At 43.7% G+C, this 24533-nt stretch overlaps 1 protein-coding gene across 1 annotated transcript in view; it reads right to left on the bottom strand.

Moving 5' to 3' along the window:
• CYP11A1 (cytochrome P450 family 11 subfamily A member 1) overlaps window positions 1-22022 on the bottom strand; it is a 91984-nt gene extending 69962 nt beyond the window's left edge. Inside the window, exons 1-2 of the mRNA XM_069765643.1 lie at window positions 21774-22022; window positions 20528-20683 (exon numbers count right to left, since the gene is read on the bottom strand). Of these exons, the coding sequence (XP_069621744.1) occupies window positions 20528-20683; window positions 21774-22021 (404 nt within the window). The 5' untranslated portion in view covers window position 22022. The remainder of the gene's footprint in view (window positions 1-20527; window positions 20684-21773) is intronic.
• Between the last annotated feature and the right edge of the window lie 2511 nt (window positions 22023-24533).

Genomic DNA, 24533 nt, shown 5'->3' with positions numbered 1-24533 from the left:
CCCCAAAAAAGTACAAGGCTTATTTCTTATTAAAATTATACATTTTATTAAACATTTTATTAAACATACAGTATGTAAAAATTGTCATAATTATCACCTAAAGATTACTTGAAAAAGACAGTAACCAGTATCGAATGAACAGTGAAGACAAAAAATATGTGACAGTGAGCCAGTTAACACTAGATGATAGTACAGAGAATGCGCGTATATCTTTACATGTAACAACAGTCCTATATAAATCACAGTCGATTACAGATAGCGAAGAGGGAGGGCGTAAGAAACACTGTAAATTAATCACATGTGAAATTCAAGGTATCTAAATATATAATTTGATTCTGTCGTACAATTGTATCTAAATACAGAGATTTGTGCCAAAAGGATTCACATATTTTGATGAAAGTAGATGCATGTGTTGCCAGATCACAGCACCATACCCTGGTCAGGTACTGCAAAGGTTTCTTTTACACTTGCTGTGTTTTTTTGCGGCCCGTTTTAGAGGGCCTTTTTTGCGCGACGTATTACCGTATTTTTCACTGTCTGCTGCAAAAACTGGCTGCAAAAATCTTCTCGGATCACTCTTTTTCTGGTTTGGAATAGGTCCATCACGTTTCTCTGCAGGCCATCAAAGTGATAAACAGGAAGTACATGGGAGTGTCCTAGTAAAAATATGGCGTTTCGCAAATGCGGTCTTCTGGTTGTACGCAAAATAAACACACTAGGCAAGCTTCTGTTGTTTTTGCGGCCCCATTAATTTCAATGGGGGCTGTGTCTGTAAGCCATGAAAAATATCGAGCAGGCTCAATATTTTTTCACAACCATAAATACGGCCATACGGCGTACGGTGCTCCGACAAATTTTTACAGCCCGTTTTTGTGGCCCCATAGAAATCTATTCGGGTTTCAAAAACACAGCAAGTGTAAAAGAAGCCTTAGGGAACAAATAGTAGCGATACAGTTGAATGCATTACTGCTCACCCATAAAGTGTAAAAATCACCTGTATGCGCTGTTCAAGCCCCAAAGTGCGTTCGTTTCAAATCGGCTTTCTCTGGGGTCCTATGTGTTCTATGTGTTCTATGATAGATGTATAAGAAAGTTCCATGTGTCACAGGTGTAGCACATTAGCGCTGCTTCCGGTGGGCGCAAGTGGGCGGGGTCCATGCTGCTGTCTTGGTCACTTTCGGCCAATCATGGTAGCGATGAGTGTCAGAAAACTTCTGAAGACGTTAGTGGCACGCATCGCTCCATTTAGATGCCTTCGATAATGGGAGCGGACAAGCACGCACAGCGGGGATCATGTGTAAAGAAAAAGGGGTAATGTGTGCTACACCATGCCCAGCAACATGGGACAAATAGATAAAAGAGGGCGAGGGTTGATCAGCCAGACATACCCAAATGCTGATAGTATAATTAGATAAGCAACTTGGCTGATCATATCTACTTGTGAATGCTATGTGACAAGCAACAACCGTGAATTGGCAGCATGTATTAGCTGTCTGGTTCACTTTAAGAAAGACACGTTATTACTGACATGGGACCTCTGGGGACATTTTACTGACAGGGGCACTCTGGGAACAATATTACTGACAGGGACGATCTTGCAAGGGCAGAAGAATTTGTGGGAAAGAATGAGTTAGTATACACCATTTTTTGTGGGAGCTGCAGAGCTCTAGAAAAATTATTGAAGGGGCTAAGGGAATATTATTACTGGAATAGCACTGGGAGACATTACAGGAGGGGCACTGTGGGATACTATTACTGGAGGGAAACTGGAGGACACTATACAGTGGAGGAAATAAGTATTTGATCTCTTGCTGATTTTATAAGTTTGCCCACTGACAAAGACATGAACAGTCTATAATTTTAAGGGTAGGTTAATTTTAACATTGAGAGATAGAATTTCAAAAATAAAGTCCACTTATTTACACTTTGCAGTGAGAAATAAGTATTTGATCCCCTACCAACCATTAACAGTTCTGGCTCCTACAGACCAGTTAGATGCTCCTAATCAACTTGTTACCTGCCTTAAAGACAGCTGTCTTACATAGTCACCTTTATAAAAGACTCCTGTCCACAGACTCAATTAATCAGTCAAACTCTAAGCTTACAACATGGGCAAGACCAAAGAGCTTTATAAGGATGTCAGGGACAAGATCATAGACCTGCACAAAGATGAAATGGGCTACAAAACCATAAGTAAGACACTGGGTGGGAAGGAGACAACTGTTGGTGCAACAGTAAGAAAATGGAAGAAATACAAAATGACTGTCAATCGACATCGATCTGGGGCACCATGCACAATCTCAAATCGTGGAGTATCCTTGATCACGATGAAGGTGAGAGATCAGCCTAAACCTACATGGGGAAACTTGTTAATGATCTCAAGGCAGCTAGGACCACAGTCACCAAGAAAACCATTGGTAACACTTTACGCTGTAAAGGTTTAAAATCCTGCAGTGCCCGCAAGGTCCCCTTGCTCAAGAAGGCACATGTGTCGACCTGTCTGAAGATTGCCAATGAAAACCTGGATGATTTTTTGAGTGATTGAGAGGAGGTGCTCTGGTCAGAAGAGACAAAAATTGAGGTCTTTGGCATTAACTCAACTCGCCGTGTTTGGAGGAAGAGAAATGCTACCTATGACCCAAGGAACACCGTCCCCACTGTCAAGCATGGAGGTGGAAGCATTATGTTTTGGGGGTGTTTCTCTGTTAAGGGCACAGGACTACTTCACCGCATTAATGGGAGAATGGATGGAGCCATGTGTTATGACCTGGTGGTTAGGACAAGAATGGACCTGATGGTCAAGAGCACCCGGAAAGACCTGATAGCTACAAAAATACAGGACAAGCTCTGGGAAGTGGAAACTCTGCTGACCGCAATCCCTAATCCTATCACACACACTAGAAATAGCCGTGGATTGCTCCTAACGCTCCCTATGCAACTCGACACAGCCTAAGAAACTAGCTAGCCCTAAAGATAGGAAAATAAAGCCTACCTTGCCTCAGAGAAATTCCCCAAAGGAAAAGGCAGCCCCCACATATATTGACTGTGAGTAAGATGAAATCACAAACACAGAGATGAAATAGATATAGCAAAGTGAGGCCCGACTTACTGAACAGACAGAGGATAGGAAAGGCAACTTTGCGGTCAGCACAAAAACCTACAAAAAGCCACGCAGAGAATGCAGGGAAAAAAAAACCTTCCGCACCGACTCACGGTGCGGAGGCGCCCCTCTGCGTCCCAGAGCTTCCAGCAAGCAAGGCAATATTCACAATAGCAAGCTGGACAGAAAAAATAGCAAACAAGAAAATAGCAAAGAGGAACTTAGCTTCTGCTGGAAATAACAGGTAACCAGAACGATCCAGGAGCGAACTAGACCAATAGTACAACATTGACAGCTGGCATGGGGCAAAGATCCAAGTGGAGTTAAATAGAGCAGCCCACTAACGACTTAGCCTCGTCACCTGTGGAAGGAAACTCAGAAACACCCACAGCCACCAGAGGAAGTCCATGGACAGAACCAGCCGAAGTACCATTCATGACCACAGGAGGGAGCCCGACAACAGAATTCACAACAGTACCCCCCCCTTGAGGAGGGGTCACCGAACCCTCACCAGAGCCCCCAGGCCGACCAGGATGAGCCAAATGAAAGGCACGAACCAGATCGGCAGCATGAACATCAAAGGCAAAAATCCAGGAATTATCTTCCTGACCATAACCCTTCCACTTGACCAGGTACTGGAGTTTCCGTCTCGAAATACGAGAATCCAAAATCTTCTCCACCACATACTCCAATTCCCCCTCAACCAACACCGGGGCAGGAGGATCAACGGATGGAACCACAGGCGCCACGTATCTCCGCAATAACGACCTGTGGAACACATTATGGATGGCAAAAGAAGCTGGAAGGGCCAAACGAAATGACACAGGATTGATAACCTCAGAAATCTTATACGGACCAATGAAACGAGGCTTACACTTAGGAGAGGAAACCTTCATAGGAACATAACGAGACGACAACCAAACCAAATCCCCAACACGAAGTCGGGGACCCACACAGCGCCGGCGGTTAGCGAAACGTTGAGCCTTCTCCTGGGACAATGTCAAATTGTCCACCACATGAGTCCAAATCTGCTGCAACCTATCCACCACAGTATCTACACCAGGACAGTCCGAAGACTCAACCTGCCCTGAAGAGAAACGAGGACGGAAACCAGAATTGCAGAAAAACGGCGAAACCAAAGTAGCCGAGCTGGCCCAATTATTAAGGGCGAACTCAGCCAACAGCAAAAAGGACACCCAATCATCCTGATCAGCAGAAACAAAGCATCTCAGATATGTTTCCAAAGTCTGATTAGTTCGTTCGGTTTGTCCATTTGTCTGAGGATGGAAAGCCGAGGAAAAAGACAAATCAATGCCCATCCTAGCACAAAAGGCCCGCCAAAACCTCGAAACAAACTGGGAACCTCTGTCCGAGACGATGTTCTCCGGAATACCATGTAAACGAACCACATGCTGGAAAAATAATGGCAAATCAGAGGAGGAAGGCAATTTAGACAAGGGTACCAAATGGACCATTTTAGAAAAGCGATCACAAACCACCCAAATGACCGACATCTTTTGAGAGACGGGGAGATCCGAAATAAAATCCATAGAAATATGCGTCCAGGGCCTCTTCGGGACCGGCAAGGGCAAAAGCAACCCACTGGCACGAGAACAGCAGGGCTTAGCCCGAGCACAAGTCCCACAGGACTGCACAAAAGAATGCACATCCCGTGACAAAGACGGCCACCAAAAGGATCTAGCCACCAAATCTCTGGTACCAAAGATTCCAGGATGCCTAGCCAACACTGAACAATGAATCTCAGAGATAACTCTACTAGTCCATCTATAAGGGACAAACAGTTTCTCCGCTGGGCAACGGTCAGGTCTATCAGCCTGAAATTTTTGCAGCACCCTCCGCAAATCAGGGGAGATGGCAAACAAAATTACCCCCTCTTTGAGAATACCCGCCGGCTCAGGAACACCCGGAGAGTCAGGCACAAAACTCCTTGACAGGGCATCAGCCTTCACATTCTTAGAGCCCGGAAGGTACGAAACCACAAAATCAAAACGGGAGAAAAATAACGACCATCGAGCCTGTCTCGGATTCAACCGTTTGGCAGACTCAAGATAAGTCAAATTCTTGTGATCTGTCAAGACCACCACGCGATGCTTGGCTCCTTCAAGCCAATGACGCCACTCCTCGAATGCCCACTTCATGGCCAACAACTCTCGATTACCAACATCATAATTGTGCTCAGCAGGCGAAAACTTTCTAGAAAAGAAAGCACATGGCTTCATCACCGAGCCATCAGAACTTCTTTGCGACAAAACAGCCCCTGCTCCAATCTCAGAAGCATCAACCTCAACCTGAAACGGGAGCAAAACATCTGGCTGGCACAACACAGGGGCAGAAGAAAAACGACGCTTCAACTCCTGAAATGCCTCTACAGCTGCAGAAGACCAATTGACCACATCAGCACCCTTCTTGGTCAAATCAGTCAACGGTTTAGCAACACTAGAAAAATTAGCGATGAAGCGCTGATAAAAATTAGCAAAGCCCAGGAACTTTTGCAGGCTCTTAACAGATGTCGGCTGAGTCCAATCGTAAATGGCCTGGACTTTAACAGGGTCCATCTCGATAGTAGAAGGGGAAAAAATGAACCCCAAAAATGAAACCTTCTGAACTCCAAAGAGACACTTTGACCCCTTCACAAACAAGGAATTCGCACGAAGGACCTGGAACACCATCCTGACCTGCTTCACATGAGACTCCCAATCATCCGAAAAGACCAAAATATCATCCAAATACACAATCAGGAATTTATCCAGGTACTCTCGGAAGATGTCATGCATAAAGGACTGAAATACTGATGGAGCATTGGAAAGCCCGAATGGCATAACCAGGTACTCAAAATGGCCCTCGGGCGTATTAAATGCTGTTTTCCATTCATCGCCCTGTTTAATACGCACAAGATTATACGCCCCTCGAAGATCTATCTTGGTGAACCAACTAGCCCCTTTAATACGAGCAAACAAATCAGACAGCAACGGCAAAGGATACTGAAATATGACTGTAATTTTATTAAGAAGGCGGTAATCAATACAAGGTCTCAAAGAACCATCCTTCTTGGCCACAAAAAAGAACCCTGCTCCTAACGGTGATGACGACGGGCGAATATGGCCTTTCTCCAAGGATTCCTTTATATAACTCCGCATAGCGGCGTGTTCTGGCACAGATAAATTGAACAATCGGCCCTTAGGAAACTTACTACCAGGAATCAAATTAATAGCACAATCGCAATCCCTATGAGGAGGTAGGGCACTGGCTTTGGGCTCATCAAATACATCCTGATAATCCGACAAAAACTCTGGAACTTCAGAAGGAGTGGAAGACGAAATTGACAAAAATGGAACATCGCCATGTACCCCCTGGCAACCCCAGCTGGACACAGACATAGATTTCCAGTCCAATACTGGATTATGAACCTGTAGCCATGGCAACCCCAAAATGACCACATCATGCAGATTATGCAACACCAAAAAGCGGATATCCTCCTGATGTGCAGGAGCCATGCACATGGTCAATTGGGTCCAGTACTGAGGCTTATTCTTGGCCAAAGGCGTAGCATCAATTCCTCTGAATGGAATAGGATACTGCAAGGGCTCCAAGAAAAAACCACAGCGCCTAGCATACTCCAAGTCCATCAAATTCAGGGCAGCGCCTGAATCCACAAATGCCATAACAGAATAGGATGACAAAGAGCAAATCAGAGTAATGGACAATAGAAATTTAGACTGTACCGTACCAATGGTGGCAGACCTAGCGAACCGCTTAGTGCGCTTAGGACAATCGGAGATAGCATGAGTGGAATCACCACAATAAAAACATAGCCCATTCCGACGTCTGTGTTCTTGCCGTTCAGCTCTGGTCCAAGTCCTATCACATTGCGTAGGCCCAGACCCATGCTCAGATAGTACCGCCAAATGGTGCACAGCTTTACGCTCACGCAAGCATCGATCGATCTGAATGGCCAAAGACATAGACTCATTCAGACCAGCAGGCATGGGAAATCCCACCATGACATCCTTAAGGGTTTCAGAGAGACCCTTTCTGAAGATTGCTGCCAGGGCACATTCATTCCACTGAGTGAGCAAAGACCACTTGCTAAACTTCTGACAATATATCTCCGCTTCATCCTGACCCTGACACAGAGCCAGCAAGATTTTCTCTGCCTGATCCACTGAATTAGGTTCGTCATAAAGCAATCCAAGCGCCAGGAAAAACGCATCAACATCACGCAATGCCGGATCTCCTGGCGCAAGGGAAAATGCCCAGTCTTGAGGGTCACCACGTAACAAAGAAATAATGATCTTTACTTGTTGAACAGGGTCACCTGAGGAGCGAGGTTTCAAGGCAAGAAACAATTTACAATTATTTTTGAAATTCAAGAACTTAGATCTATCACCAAAAAACAAATCAGGAATTGGAATCCTAGGCTCTAATATCGGATTCTGACCCACAAAATCTTGAATGTTTTGTACACTTATAGTGAGATTATCCATCAAAGAGGACAGACCTTGAATGTCCATGTTTACACCTGTGTCCTGAACCACCCAGAGGTAAAGGGGAAAAGAGAGACAAAACACACTGCAAAGAAAAAAAAAGGTCTCAGAACTTCTCTTATCCCTCTATTGAGATGCATTAATACTTTTGGCCAGCTGTACTGTTATGACCTGGTGGTTAGGACAAGAATGGACCTCATGGTCAAGAGCACCCGGAAAGACCTGATAGCTGCAAAAATACAGGACAAGCTCTGGGAAGTGGAAACTCTGCTGACCGCAATCCTTAATCCTATCACACACACTAGAAATAGCCGTGGATTGCTCCTAACGCTCCCTATGCAACTCGACACAGCCTAAGAAACTAGCTAGCCCTAAAGATAGGAAAATAAAGCCTACGTTGACTCAGAGAAATTCCCCAAAGGAAAAGGCAGCCCCCACATATATAGACTGTGAGTAAGATGAAATCACAAACACAGAGATGAAATAGATATAGCAAAGTGAGGCCCGACTTACTGAACAGACAGAGGATAGGAAAGGCAACTTTGCGGTCAGCACAAAAACCTACAAAAAGCTACGCAGAGAGTGCAGGGGAAAAAAACCTTCCGCACCGACTCACGGTGCGGAGGCGCCCCTCTGCGTCCCAGAGCTTCCAGCAAGCAAGGCAATATTCACAATAGCAAGCTGGACAGAAAAAATAGCAAACAAGCAAATAGCAAAGAGGAACTTAGCTTCTGCTGGAAATAACAGGTAACCAGAACGATCCAGGAGCGAACTAGACCAATAGTACAACATTGACAGCTGGCATGGGGCAAAGATCCAAGTGGAGTTAAATAGAGCAGCCCACTAACGACTTAGCCTCGTCACCTGTGGAAGGAAACTCAGAAACACCCACAGCCACCAGAGGAAGTCCATGGACAGAACCAGCCGAGGTACCATTCATGACCACAGGAGGGAATTCACAACTGCCATGTACCATAAAAGCCTGAGTGACAACTTCCTTCCCTCCGCCAGAACATTAAAAATTGGTCGTGGTTGGGTCTTCCAGTAGGACAATGACCCAAAACATACAGCCAAGGCAACAAAGGAGTGTCTCAGAAAGAAGCACATTAAGGTCATGGAGTGGCCTTGCCAGTCTCCAGATGTTAATCCCATAGAAAACGTATGGAGGGAGTTGAAGCTCCACTTGCCAAGCGGCAGCCTCAAAATCTTAATGATTTAGAGATAATCTGCAAAGAGGAATGAACCAAAATTCCTCCTGACATGTGCACAAACCTCATCATCAACTACAAAAAAGTCTGACTGCTGTGCTTGCCAACAAGGGTTTTGCCACCAAGTATTGTCTTGTTTGCCAGAGGCATCAAATACTTATTTCTCACTGCAAAATGCAAATAAATTTATATAATTATACAATGTGATTTTCTCTATGTTATTTTTGATATTCTATCTCTCAATCTTAAAATTAACCTACCCTTAAAATGATAGACTATTCATGTCTGTGACAGCGGGCAAACTTACAAAATCAGCAAGGGTTCAAATACTTATTTCCTCCACTGTATAGGGGCTTTAGGGACATTTGTACTGGAGGGGCTCTGGGGGCATTATTACTGGAACTGGATTATTGCAACTGATAGCACAATGACTCAATACTGATCTAGTATAAAATCTAATAAATAATGATTACATCATAAGAAACACCATCAGTATGTGACCGCAGTACATCACCTGAACCACCGTCAGAAAACAACTACATCACCAATAGTGATGAGCGAGTATGCTCGTTACTCGAGTTTCTCTGAGCATGCTCGGGTGGTCTCTGAGTATTTCAGCGTGCTCAGAGATTTAGTTTATGTCGACGCAGCAGCATGATTTGCAGCTGTTAGACAACCTGAACACATGCAGGTCAAGTTATAATACCACTTGAATAAAAATATTCATAATGAAACTGCTCTGCAGCATAATCGCATGTTTTACATGTCCGAGAGCTGCTGCTGTGCCCGCCATCTTGGAGGAGGATTTTTTTTCTTCTCCAGTAAGATGGCGCCGCTGGCGCATGCACAGTAACAGCTGTCGGATCACAGCTATATACACCGATAGCTGCTACTGCGCTGGCGTGGCGGGTGCTATTTTGAAATGGATTTTTTTTTCTAGCTGAATAACATGAAGAACAGTTATTATTGGCACATAAAACATGTGATTATGCTGCAGAGCAGGTGCCCCGGCCGGCACCTGCCTGCAGGTTTTTTTTTTAAGTATGTACAGATATTCATTATGCAAACTAGGGGTCAGGTGACTGAGGGATCAGTGACCTGTCAGCAATCTGCACTATGAATATATAATCAGAGCACCACATGAAGACCCCCTCTCCAGGCCCGCCTTAGGGCACAAGCATATCATTAACTAAAAACTGAAAATAAAGATTAAAGAGCAACCACAAGATGGATTTCACCACCCAGGTATCATATTAATCAGTATAACGGCGCCGAACTGACCCTGTCTGTAGGTTACTGTGCACAATCCTGCTGACAGGTTTCCTTTAAAGACAAAAAAATTAATGTACACCCTTGTTATGGTGTCTGGTAGAAGACAGATAAAAAAATATATATATTTTTTTATTTTGACCTGAGCGCTGACTTTCATTACCCATTGCCCTGGCCACCAGACCTCCAGTGCCTGGTGGCTAATACAGGTCTGACTGGAGGGGTCCTGGGGACATTATTACTGGAGGGATACTGGGAAACATTATTACTGGAGGGACTCTGTGGGACATTATTAGAGAAGGTTTTCGGGGGCCTTGTTACTGACGGGTGCTCTGGGGAACATATTACTGAAGGGCACTCTGGGGGCATTATTACTGACAGGAGTGCTCTGGGGATATTATTACTTACGGAGGCTCTCTGAGGATACTATTACTGATGGGGCACACTAGGAGCACACTAGGAGCATTATTAATTATGGGGCACTCTTTGGGACATTATCTACTATATAATTGTCTAAGGGTCACTTCCGTCGTTCTGTCTGTCCTTCTGTCTGTCTGTCTTTCTTTCTGTCACGGAAATCCCAAGTCGCTGATTGGTCGCGGCAAAACAGCGACGACCAATCAGCGACGGGCACAGTCCCGTGGCAAAATGGCCGCTCCCTACTCTCCTGCCGTCAGTGCCCGCTACATACACCCCCAGTCAGCACTCACACAGGGTTAATGGCAGCGTTAACGGACCGCGTTATGCCGCGATGTAATGCACTCCGCTAAAGCTGCTATTAACACTGTGTGACCAACTTTTTACTATTGATGCTGCAGCATCAATAGTAAAAAGATCTAAAGTTAAAAATAATTAAAAAAATAAAAAATTATTATATACTCACCTTCTGTGGGCCCCCGGGTCCAGCCAAGGCCTTTCCTGCTCCTCGCGACGCTTCGGTGACCGGTCCATGCATTGCGGTCTCGCGAGATGATGACGTAGCGGTCTTGCGAGACTGCAACTTCATCATCTCGCGAGACCGCATTGCAATCTTGGGACAGGAGTGTCGCGAGGAGCATTGGTAAACGCCTCGGCTGGATCTAGGGGCCGATGGAGGGTGAGTATATAACTATTTTTTATTTTAATTCTTAGGGATATGGTGCCCACATTGCTATATACTATGTGGGCTGTGTTAGATACTGTGTGGGCTGTGTTATATACTACATCAATGTGCTATATACTATATACTATATACTATATGGGCTGTGTTATATACTACGTGCCTGTGGTATATATTACGTGGCTGGGCAATATACTACATCGCTGTGCTCTATACTACGTGGCCTGTGTTATATACTGCATGGCCAGTGTTATATACTACGTCTCTGTGCTATATCCTAAGTGGCTGTGCTATATACTATGTGGCTATGCAATATATTACATGGCTGTGCAATATACTACATGGCTGTGCAATATATTACGTGGCTGGGCAATATACTACGTGGCTGGGCAATATACTACATGTATGTGCTATATACTACATGTCTGTGCTATATACTACGTGGCTGGGCAATATACTACGTGGCTGGGCAATATACTATGTGTCTGTGCTATATTCTACGTGGCTGGGCAATATACTACGTGTCTGCTATATACCATGTGTCTGTGCTATATACTACGTGGCTGGGCAATACACTATGTGGCTTGGCAGTATACTACATGGCTGGGCAATATACTATGAGGCTGGGCAATATACTACATGTCTGGGCAATATACTACGTGTCTGTGCTATATACTACGTGTCTGTGCTATATACTACGTGTCTGTGCTATATACTACGTGTCTGTACTATATAATATGTGTCTGGGCAATATACTACGTGGCTGGGCAATATACTACATGTCTGTGCTATATACTACATGGCTGGGCAATATACTATGTGTCTGCTATATACTACGTGTCTGTGCTATATACTACGTGGCTGCGCAATATACTACATGGCTGGGCAATATACTATGTGGCTGGACAATATACTATGTGGCTAGGCAATGTACTACGTGTCTGGGCAATATACTATGTGGCTGGGCAATATACTACAGGTCCTTCTCAAAAAATTAGCATATAGTGTTAAATTTCATTATTTACCATAATGTAATGATTACAATTAAACTTTCATATATTATAGATTCATTATCCACCAACTGAAATTTGTCAGGTCTTTTATTGTTTTAATACTGATGATTTTGGCATACAACTCCTGATAACCCAAAAAACCTGTCTCAATAAATTAGCATATTTCACCCATCCAATCAAATAAAAGTGTTTTTTAATAACAAACAAAAAAACCAACAAATAATAATGTTCAGTTATGCACTCAATACTTGGTCGGGAATCCTTTGGCAGAAATGACTGCTTCAATGCGGCGTGGCATGGAGGCAATCAGCCTGTGACACTGCTGAGATGTTATGGAGGCCCAGGATGCTTCAATAGCAGCCTTAAGCTCATCCAGAGTGTTGGGTCTTGCGTCTCTCAACTTTCTCTTCACAATATCCCACAGATTCTCTATGGGGTTCAGGTCAGGAGAGTTGGCAGGCCAATTGAGCACAGTAATACCATGGTCAGTAAACCATTTACCAGTGGTTTTGGCACTGTGAGCAGGTGCCAGGTCGTGCTGAAAAATGAAATCTTCATCTCCATAAAGCATTTCAGCCGATGGAAGCATGAAGTGCTCCAAAATCTCCTGATAGCTAGCTGCATTGACCCTGCCCTTGATGAAACACAGTGGACCAACACCAGCAGCTGACATGGCACCCCACACCATCACTGACTGTGGGTACTTGACACTGGACTTCAGGCATTTTGGCATTTCCTTCTCCCCAGTCTTCCTCCAGACTCTGGCACCCTGATTTCCGAATGACATGCAAAATTTGCTTTCATCAGAAAAAAGTACTTGGGACCACTTAGCAACAGTCCAGTGCTGCTTCTCTGTAGCTCAAAAGTGGCTTTACCTGGGGAATGCGGCACCTGTAGCCCATTTCCTGCACACGCCTGTGCACGGTGGCTCTGGATGTTTCCACACCAGACTCAGTCCACTGCTTCCTCAGGTTCCCCAAGGTCTGGAATCGGTCCTTCTCCACAATCTTCCTCAGGGTCCGGTCTCCTCTTCTCGTTGTACAGCGTTTTCTGCCACATTGTTTCCTTCCAACAGACTTACCATTGAGGTGCCTTGATACAGCACTCTGGGAACAGCCTATTTGTTGAGAAATTTCTTTCTGGGTCTTACCCTCTTGCTTGAGGGTGTCAATGATGGCCTTCTTGACATCTGTCAGGTCGCTAGTCTTACCCATGATGGGGGTTTTGAGTAATGAACCAGGCAGGGAGTTTATAAAAGCCTCAGGTATCTTTTGCATGTGTTTAGAGTTAATTAGTTGATTCAGAAGATTAGGGTAATAGGTCGTTTAGAGAACCTTTTCTTGATATGCTAATTTATTGAGACAGGTTTTTTGGGTTATCAGGAGTTGTATGCCAAAATCATCAGTATTAAAACAATAAAAGACCTGACAAATTTCAGTTGGTGGATAATGAATCTATAATATATGAAAGTTTAATTGTAATCATTACATTATGGTAAATAATGAAATTTAACACTATATGCTAATTTTTTGAGAAGGACCTGTATGTGGCTGGGCAATATACTACGTGGGCTGTGCTATATACTACGTGGCTGGGCAATCAGAAAGAACATCATCTGTACATCACTACACTGTGTGTAACTGTCCTCTGCTTATTGGCTTTGCAGCTTTGCAGAACTCATACTTTGCATTATATAGTCACTGTATGATGGAAATATCAGGTTTTTTTCCAGATTTTATTTAGTAAGAATTTGGTTCTACAGTTCAGTCACTTCGAATTGTTATGTAGTTGTCTATAGTGGTATTGTTTGCAATATTGGTCTTTGTATAGTGTGTTCTGCTCTGTAAAATTATTTACTCAGTGCGTAGTGATAATAATGGTGGTTATGGTTTTGAGGTTTTATTTCTGCCACGTTTAGTGGTATTTTTGGTAATGATAATATCTGTAAAATGTATTTTCTTTGGATTAGTAACAACAAGGTATTATATAGTCCTGGTATCATATCCAGTGTAAACGTATATGTATATAATTATACTGTGTATTCGTAAAATGTTATTTTAATTGATGGTATATATGGGGAAAACTTGGAATCCTGATCTTTTAAGACTGTAGCAACAACACTGGTGCTAGGCATAATAGACAGCCATGAAGCAGGACAAAGAGGACAAGGAGAACAAGCTTTGAAAAGGCTGCAGTGTAGCCGCGCTGAGGCAGCTTCTTCCTCCTTGTTGGTGATGTAATCCCCTCTCAGCATTTGATTGTCTCCACCTCCTCGTTGTTTGTACTACACCATCTTCTTTAAAACTGCATGTCCTTCTGCCACTTCCTGGTTACCTGCTCCCACCTGCATACTCCTCTACTTCTAGAAATTAGTATACACATGTGAGTCGCCCGCCAGGGCCGTGGGTCCAGTATGTCATGGTGGTGGCGACCCGGTCCATTGCCCTGGGCGCCCAATTAAAGGGGAAAGGACTTTTAAAGGGAGTTGTAATAAAGTTTGTGTTCGTGATGCCACCTGTGGTTCTCTGTCAGAGGGGACCTATGCTGCTTAAAGGGGTCCTCTGGGGTGATGTTACTGCAGCAAAGATGGTGACGCTTCCCACAGGTGAAGCGGGGTCCCCAGGGCTCCCGGTGTGCTGGGCAGGGATGGTGTATGCCGGCAAATGAATGGAGGACACAGAGTTGTAACGTCTTTACCTGGTTTACTGGTTGTAAGCAGCCGCAGTCCAGGGTACCAGCAACAGGTGGGGATATGGTCTGGCCGGCCTGGAGGCAAAGGTGGATCCCTCTCCCAGGTGAGGTCCGTAAACCTTCCTACTCGCGCTCATATGCGAGGTCCTTGCTGCCTGTGGCTTCCGTACAAAGTCGTCTCTCTCCTGTCCTGAGACAGTTACCCATATGGTGGGCAGTGTGAGCCTTTTTATAGGGTCTCTATCACGACCTGGGCTCTTAGTGTACTGCTGCACCTTCAGGTGTGGGTGCGGGCAAATTACATTAAGTCCTATGTCCTCCGGTTCTGCCGTGTGACCTGGAGTACATCACAGCCTCGAGCTCCCAGTGCCCGATTTCTGCGCTTCGGCTCAGAGGGTGCCCGGTCACAGTTCCCCTCCAAGCTCCTTTCCTGCTCCTTTGCTCCGTTCCTCAGATGCTCACTGCAATTCAACCCTTCAGGTTATCTTCCTTTTCCTGGAGCTGCAGCTCAGTCCTGGCTGTATGGCTCAGCTGTCTGCTCTCAGTCCTCTCTCCTCCACTGTCTCTCCCAACTGCCCTCTCTGGTCTCCCTGGACCAACTAACTACCTCCTCCTCCAGACCAGAACACTTAAAGCTGGGGAAGCTCCCCTGAATCCGGGTTCAGAGCTCCCCCTTCTGGCCTGGATTCAGAATGTGTTGTATGTAGATGCATTATCTGGTAAAGGGAATCCTCATTGCCTCTAAGCATGATATTATGCTCCATGACATCACTGTAACAACCTGTTACCTGGGGTGTTACACATGTAACAACCATTACTGGCTACCCCGCATTGTTCCCCTGCTCTCGCTATGTGGGTACGGCGAAATACTCACCGCCCCTATTGCAAGCGCATGCTCCTCTGCTGTTAAAAGGGGCAGCACACACCTGCAAAGATGCCCTCAGCCAATAGCTGGGAGACATCTTGTATAAAAGGCACCCTCCCAAATAGAGATGTGCCTGAACAACCCCTATAGATACTTGGTGGCATTTTGTGTGTGCAACTGTATGTTGCCAGGTCCAATGTCCTTAGTCTATTAAAGTTATTCCCTGACCCAGTATCATCCCTTTAGCTTCATGTAGTGTGTACATGATCCTTTAGCGGTTCTGGCGGATCCTGAACCCCGAAGCCACTCTGGCAGTACCTGGACCAGTTCCTAAGACATGTGTATTTGAATGCAAACCTATCCTGGAAGTCCACGCTGTCCATCAGTCTTTGAATCCTTCCTGTCTTTGACTCTGATCCTGTGTTTCTGTTCAGTGAACCCGACTCCCAGTGATTGCCCAGGAGTGGTACCTGGCAATTGCCTGCAGCTCAAGCCTGAATACACCATGAGATGCTCCAGTGAACACCAGGTAGCTGCTTAGCTATGCCCCTGAGTCGCCCACCAGGGCAATGGGGATACTCGGTACTGGGTCCGGTCACTCTTAAAGGGGATGTCACAGTGGCTGTGACCCGGTCGGTGGCCCTGGGCACTCAATTAAAGGGGAAAAGTCTTTAAAGGGAATTTGGTAATAAAGTCTATTCGTGACGCCACCTGTGGCTCTCGGTCAGAGGGACCTACACTGCTTAAAGGGGTCCTCTGGGGTGATGTTGTTGCAGCAAGATGGTGACGCTTCCCACAGGTGAAGAGGGGTCCCCAGCGCTCCCAAGGTGTATGGCAAGGATGGTGGGTTGCTGGTAAATAATGGAGGACACAATGTTGTAAAGTCTTTACCTGGTTTACTGATGGTAGTACCCGATCTCAGTCCAGGGTACCAGGTACAGGTGTAGCTGTGGTCCGGCCGGCTTGGAGGCAGTAGGCAAATCCCCTTTTCCTGGTGAGGTCCGTAAGCCTTTCCTACTTGTGCTGGTGTGCGAAGTCCCTGCTGCCTGAAGCTTGCTGGCAAGGTACTCCTTTCCTCTCCTGTCCTGGGACAGGTGCTTGCACCGTGGGCACTGTGAGCCATTTTGAAGGGTCTCTATCATGACCTGGGCTTCACCTCAGACTTGGTGTGGGCAAGTAATATACAGTCTAATGCCCTCCGGTTCTGCTATGTGTCCTAGAGTACAACAAAGCCTTGGGCTCCCGGTGCCCAGTTTCTGTGCTTCGGCTCTGAGGGTGCCCGGTCACAGTTTCCCTCTGAGCCCCTTGTTTTCTCCACTGTGCTCCTTCCCTCTTTGGCTCCACCACTTTCAACCCCTCCAGTTCTCCTCCTATCCCTGAGCTGCAGCTCAAAGCCTGGCTGCACGGCTCCGCCGTCTGCTCTTCACTCCTCAGTGTCTCTCACTAACTGCCTAACTCCTGCTCCAGACCAGGATATATCTATTTGAGGGAAGGTCCCCTGAATCCGGGTTCAGAGCTCCCCCTTCTGGCCTGGATTTGGAATGTGTTGTGTGTGGGTGCTGTGTGTGTTGTGTGTGGGTGCCTTACCTGGTAAAGGAAACTCCCCTTGCCTCCCCGGAAGGAAGGCAACATCACTGTAACAACCGGTTACCTGGGGTGTTAGACCCTCCCAGGCAAAACTGGTGCCATGGCACAGTGGGTAACAAGAATCACGTGCGCCACCGGCAAGCATGGCCCCATAATTCACAATACGCATACATGTCATCAGTTCTTCCCCAAACCAACCTTCTTACACATTTTCCTCTAGCAAGAGTTATTTAGTAAGAGGAAGGCAGGTAATTAGAATGGTCATTTTACATAATTGTGGTTAGTTGTTAAGTATTTATTCTAGCTCTGCTCATTTCCATATGGGAGGTGAATGGAGCATCATATCTACAGATATCTTCTACGACGAGTATATGAATAAGTATTGTGCACTGGTTCTAATTATCAGGAAATGTGTGCATTACCTGCCAATGGCCAATTGTCCATAGAGTTATCTATATTCGTAGTCGCGATGTGACCCCACTGCTCATCTCCAATATAGATATCAAAAGAACCTGCATAATCCTTTTAAACATGAAACTAAATTTATTGTAAGTTTTGTGCCATTTGGACAGCAATACGAGTTTATCCGGTTCTAATCACTTACGTATCATGAGGTGAGCTGCGCTGCTGATGTCACATATACAGATACATGCAGGGGCATGTGAGCCACCAATAGAATAAAACAAGTGCATAATACCTGCCATTCACGCATGTCTCCATTGGTATCCGTTGATCTGACATCACCAACATTGCTTGCCTCCTGATATGGAAATGATAACCATTTAAATGATCCATTATTGGTCGCAATCTAGTTTCTATGATTTATTCCCATAGAATGTTGCTTTCAAACATCTCTCAAAGTAGAGTGTGACTCTCAAGGTAAAAAAAAAATGGGGACAACTACTTTATATTGTTCTTTGCTAATATTCTATGTACCTACGCACTGACCTGGAGCTTAGAAGCTGTTTTTAAATAAATAATGTAATCATTATTAATCAGCATTTTCCAATGTTTAACTAATTTTATTTAAAAGAAAGGAACTCATGAATTTACTGTACCTGAAATTTGGTATTCCACCGTAATTCATCCTTTGGTTCTTGTGCTGGTCATATTTATTTATGTCTCCTTGTCATCTTCTGTTTCTATTATCTGGATTTTTACTTGTTCTGGATTTTTGCATTTTGACACGTTCCTGACTATGCCTACTTCTCTTTTGTGTCTGTGCCCTCATTGTAAAAGCGACAGTTATGGTACAGAGTTGAGTTTTTAGATAGCAATTATATTGTATAGCTTGCAATTTGGTTTCTGATATTCTGCTGTTCTGAAGCTTTGTTTAAGGTATATTACTGTTGCATCTTCCTTTTATTGGCTTCATTTTATCTGTGACGGCACAGAACGGTGCTCACAAGGTGAGGATTTTCACTACATATATCTTCTGTAAATTTTGTGGATAATCGAAACCTAAAACTTGGGTGTCTTTCCTGGATTGGCATTAGCTTCAGTGAGGTCCATTAGAGATAACCTACACTGACTCCACCTCGTAATTGAGCGTACTCCTGATTTTAATATTCCGGAGCTTTCAATTGTGGCATAATCGTGGCAATCGGCGGAATGGTTGCAGGTTTTGTCTCTATTGGTGAGTAAAATTATGTCTTGATTCTGACAGCATTCACAATGTGTGAACATTGCAGATGCTCTGGGGCCCTTTTCATAGACTAGAGAATAGCTATGACTTCAACTAATCTTAACACAATATAAAGACCAATTCGCACATTTTAATTTCAGCCTGTTATGGGGCAACTATATATATGTCGATCAACATTTGGTTGCTGCTAATACATTCGTCAACATTGATATTACAATACAAACAAGGACAACAAGGACCAGCCTCAAGGTTTTGCAACTTAATGATGTAACAGGTGTCGCTAAGATCTTGCAAAGTAACACATTTTTTATGTAGCTAGCTCCAATCTATGGCATGTAAGAGTAATTGAAGCAAATATTTTAGCCACATAAAATTCCAAAAATCTGACCAGGTCTTGTGCGATCCATCCTAGTCGTCAACTTGCCAGTTATCACCTCTTGTTGCAAACTGAGAGGGAGAATCATTGAAATAGGAGATATTAATTTATCACTCAGGCAGATCTGTATGCTTGTAGGCCGAGAAGTCAGCACTATTCAACATTGTATGTCCCAGTGATTGGGAGAACAAAGACAAACTGGAATGACAGCAGGAGGCGCACATAGGCGAACCTTTGAAGGATGGATCATCATGTTAGAAGAATGATGTGTAATGATCTATTCTGTACAGCGAGAGAAATGGACATCATATACCAAGTGGCCGAGTGCTAGATTTTAACGGATAGCAATTCGCCCAATGTTATACTATGGGGCAGTGCAGATCAGTGATTATTTTCTTATGCCATTTTGGCACGATAAAACAATTGCACCATGCTGAAAGTGCTTCAGATGATCAGATCACGCGCACCTCATACGAGTCTATAGGTGCGTGTGAAATATCCGACTGCACACACGAGTCATCCTCGTGCAGTTTGATTATCGCAAACAATGGAAAAATTAATTTCTCCGTTTTCTCCGCACTTGTTATACAATTATCTCGTGTGAGAGAATGGGATCACACTAAAGTGACACTCTGATCAAACGCTGACAGAGTTTCATCTGAGTGACATTAGCATAATCAGCCCCATTCTCTCGCATGAGTGAATTGATGGCTGTGTGAGCGAGCCCTGTTATCAGAGCCTTTTCCGCTCTGACAACAGAGCAGAGAGGAAAAGAAACCGCATCTCTGTCGATGTGATATCACTGGAAGTCACTGAATCACCTGCAGAAGTGGTCAGTGACCGCTCTGTGCCGGCGTAAAATGGCGCCAGGATCAACAAAAAACATGCAGGTAGGTCGCAACCACCTGCCTGTTAGTGCTTATGCCCTTTTTTTTCAAAGTTCTGGATATTTATTTTAAATCTAATGTAATAGCAAGATATAGAGTAATTGTGAAATAGCCTACAAACTTGTCACCCAAGTGAGTACAGAATGCAACACGGAGTATATTTTTAAAATTCGTCCTATATCATCATCATAGTTGGCGCTCTTTCAGCACTACTACTGCTAATAATTATCTTATGTAATAGTCGTGCAGCAGAAATAGTCATAAAGTAATAGGAAAACTTACTTTAGCAGCACTCCATATCTTTTATTACGATAATCACGATACTCATACCATGGCTGAACCCGAAGGCGCTCCGGATGTATCCCTTCTACCTGGAATAGGGCAGCAGCATCCTCAGGATGCTGAATGTAAACACTGTCGTATGTTCCCAGAGTCTCCCTGCGTGAAAATGTAAGCAATATATCATATTAAATAGATTTCCACAGATGGTTTTTAATGACGTAATTAAATTACGGATCGATAGGATGATTGTCTGTTCTGACCAGATAGAAATTTAGGAGTATAAGACTTACACCTCGGATAGCTGTTGGCCAAGTACTTTGACTAAAAACTATTCCGCCTGACTCCAAGCTAAACCCCTTAAGATTAATAACAAGGGTCTACTTGTGTTGCCTGAAATATCACTATTAAAATCCAGGGGCTGTGTCTGGTAGTTCATTCACACAAATAGGGCTGGGCTGCAATATTAGACAAAGCTCATGACCAAGAATAGCACAGTTTTCTGGGACCATCATTTTTCAATTCTGCTCCGGCTGCTTCAATGTAGTTAATAAGAATAATGTCGGCTGATCCTTCCAATTTTGGTAGAATCATGCAACTATATAATCATGCATATGAGGGTCTCTTGCCTCTCCCTCTACAGTACATGTTAGGGATGAAATAGTTCCAATAGATTTTAAATGCCCATTACTCTTGTTCTTGGGAGAGATAAGTTGCCACCAAAGGTGCTTAATTAACTGTGGCTTACACCCCTCTCCCAATTCAGAATACATGCACACTCAGGTAAAACCCAAGTGGGCACTTAAATGGAAGAGACAAGAGGAATAGCAGCTACAATAGCCCAATGCACAGTTACTAAGATGTCACCATCTTCATGTTTCCCATACAGCATCTCTCTTACAGCTGTCTCTTTTTCTTTTTTACTTATATATTTTATATAAGCAGTCATTCACTGTTTTTCCTTCCATATACAATGCCAAGATTTATAGTTTTGTGCTCTTCTATAAAGCGCAAGTTTACTGCTTGTGTCCTTCATTTCATCCATAACACTTCTGCTAAATTTTATCATACAGTATATTTTACTTAGTAATTAGCTCTACAAAATATGCAAATGCAAAATATATATGAACTCTACTTTTGTGGTTTGCTGTTATTGTATGTATAATACACATCTATATGCATTTTTACCGTAATGTTGATTTATCACATTTATGGTGCAATGGCAATAGTGTGTATTTATCTCTCATACCTGTATATAGGGCCAAATCGCTGGTAATTTTCTACCATGAGATGGTGAATATTGTGGAATCCATCCTTCTTCCAGAAGTGGTACAAGCCAGTCCATCCATTTTTCCAGTCACCAGGTAGTTGGTCATAAGGCATAGGAGTTGCTGATGTTTGGTGACTGGTCACTGCAGAGCCATCACTTGCCACCGAGTGATAGTTCAGAAGCCCAGTTGCAGAAGGAAGAACAAACAGTCTTCGAAAGAGCAACATGGTGTCTGTCGGTCATAGGGCATGGGGGCTACTCTTATAAAGCTGTAGGAAACATGAAGGACACAAGGAGGAGAATAAGGGACATGGCCCTGAGAAGAGGGAGATTTCAGGGTTACAGCTGTATACGTAGAAGGGAGACAGCTTGTCTAAAGTTTATGCTGGAAAAAGTAATAATCAGAAAAAAAAGCTTCCAGTTCACATTTTAGATCAGTAATGAACCTAGTCTGTTCTTTTAATACTTCCAAAACCATGTGGTGTAGGCATTATTTAATCAGTTAACAGAATATATGATTGTGAAAGCAGCTATAAAAAAGAAAAAGTCCGGTATATGTTTCAAGGAAACCTGTCATAGTAAACATGCTGTCCAAATTGCAAGCGGCAAGTTGCAAAGCAGAAGAAGCTGGAAAGATTGATCTAACATTTTGTAGAAAAAGATTCAGTATAAGTTGTATTTTATTAATTTTTACCGTTGCTTATTATACATTTAAGTGGATCTATTCAATGACTGAAAGCTATCTGTATCTCCATATGCACATCAAAAATGGAACTCATTGACTGAGACCGTCAACTGGACTCCTAAGTATATACTGTATATTATACCGTTCACAGAAAAACCCCAAGATTAAAAAATACCTTTATTAACTTAGTTAAAAATTAGTGCACACAAAACCATCACCCAAGAAATTCTTGTACTGATATAGAAAAGACCTAGGGAGGTGCCTATCCCTAGTTGCCTATCACTCGTCAACACCCTACCTAACAGCGGAGGTTGGCACCCTAGACCTGTGCAATGGCACCCCCGCTTACCGTCGACTGTCCCTTCTATCCTCAAACTCCCTATACGGGAAGGGATGGAAGGGTGTGTAAATGTACTGTTGGTAGATAGAGACTAATTAAATGATGAAAACTGTCCCTTATCTTACCCCTGCCTAACAGCGGAGGTTGATACCCTAATTTTTACAATGTATGGCGCCCCCGCTCCTCAACGGCTATCCCTGAGAAATTGCCCTCACTAAATTAGTATAGCGGCAATAACTGACTATACTATAAAGTGCTGAAGTGTAAGACCATGTACAAAAAAAGCAATAATGAATCATAGAGACATAAAGAATGAAATATACATATAATATTGATCATGGTGAGAGGTCCAGTCCCTTGAAAATTATATCAAGAATAGGATTGTACCAAGGGGACTGAGGCTGTACATTTCTCCAGCAAGGAGAACTAGAACACCTGAGCTCTTACATAAATGGCAAAATGAACTGATTGATAGTTCAGTCAGGTTTATGCAAATCCTCTTGCAAGAAGAGAGAAATATTTTTGAACCAGCAAAAAACTTATTGAACTAATTGACAACATAACTAAATTCAAAAGTGATTCAGATTTTGGTAGACGTGAATCAATCCTTCAGACAAATATAGAAAAATTTCAAGCAGATCTAAAGGACAGAAAGCATAAACAATTTAGTAGAGACAGTCGGGAATTTAGGGAAAACCAAGTCTTTGGCTTTCTATTTGAAGAGGTGTTGAACTTTACAGGGGAGATCTCTAATATTTCTTCCTCAGATTTGGAGGTTTCAGACAGTGAGAAAAGGGATACGAATAGGAATAAAAATCTTACTAATCCCTATCGTGAGAACAGACCACGGAGAGAGAGATGTGGGAGACCCGGAAAAAAGAGGTTTGGATATGCAAGAGGGGGGTTTGGTCATCAAATGCCATCAACTGGGGCGCCCTCTACTTCTGTACCCTCCACACCCTCCTCATCCTCTTTTTTAGAGAGGAGAAATTTTCCTTACCAGCTGAGAGAAAGATTAGGGGCTCCACGGTATTAGATAGAGAATATAATGACAACAAGATTATAAATCTTTCTTCTCATATTCTGTCTGAACCTAAGGTATTGGTATTGAATAACGGACTTGGATTTGTTCCGACTGTCAGATTTAATGAATTTAATTGGATTAAGGATGTTAATCTATTTGTGAGAAAACTTAAATGGAAAAAGTTTTTTAAAAACCATAACCAAGCTGAATGTACAGCCTTGGGTATTGACATTGGGGACCTCACGGATGTGAGGATCCTGACTGATCTCCTGGATGATAACTCAAGACCAATGGGGACTGGCCCATTTACTGATTTAAGACCAAAGAGTACATGGATGCCACCTTTGTCTATGAATACCAGTATTGATATCTTTGCCCAATTAGTGATCAGTGATTTGAAGAAACTGAATGGAAAGAAGAGAGCAAGACAATCAAACCTCTCATATAGTGAGAGGATGGCCCTTGATACTTTGTCTACAAAAAGTGAACTGGTTATAAAACCATCGGACTAGGGTGGCAACCTTGTAATTATGGACCATGTGAAATATAAGGAGATGTGCCTTAAATCTTGACTTAGGCTAGGTTCCCATTGCGTTAATGGGACCGTGCTAACGGACAGCATTGCACGGCGAAATTAACGCCGTGCAACGTGTCCGTTAGCGCGCCCATTAACAGCAATGGGGACACGCA

This window comes from Ranitomeya imitator, chromosome 4 (genome assembly GCF_032444005.1).
Source record: "Ranitomeya imitator isolate aRanImi1 chromosome 4, aRanImi1.pri, whole genome shotgun sequence".
Classification (NCBI taxonomy): Eukaryota; Metazoa; Chordata; class Amphibia; order Anura; family Dendrobatidae; genus Ranitomeya; species Ranitomeya imitator.
Note: the sequence above shows the minus strand (reverse complement) of the source record. Positions and strands in the feature narration are given on the sequence as shown.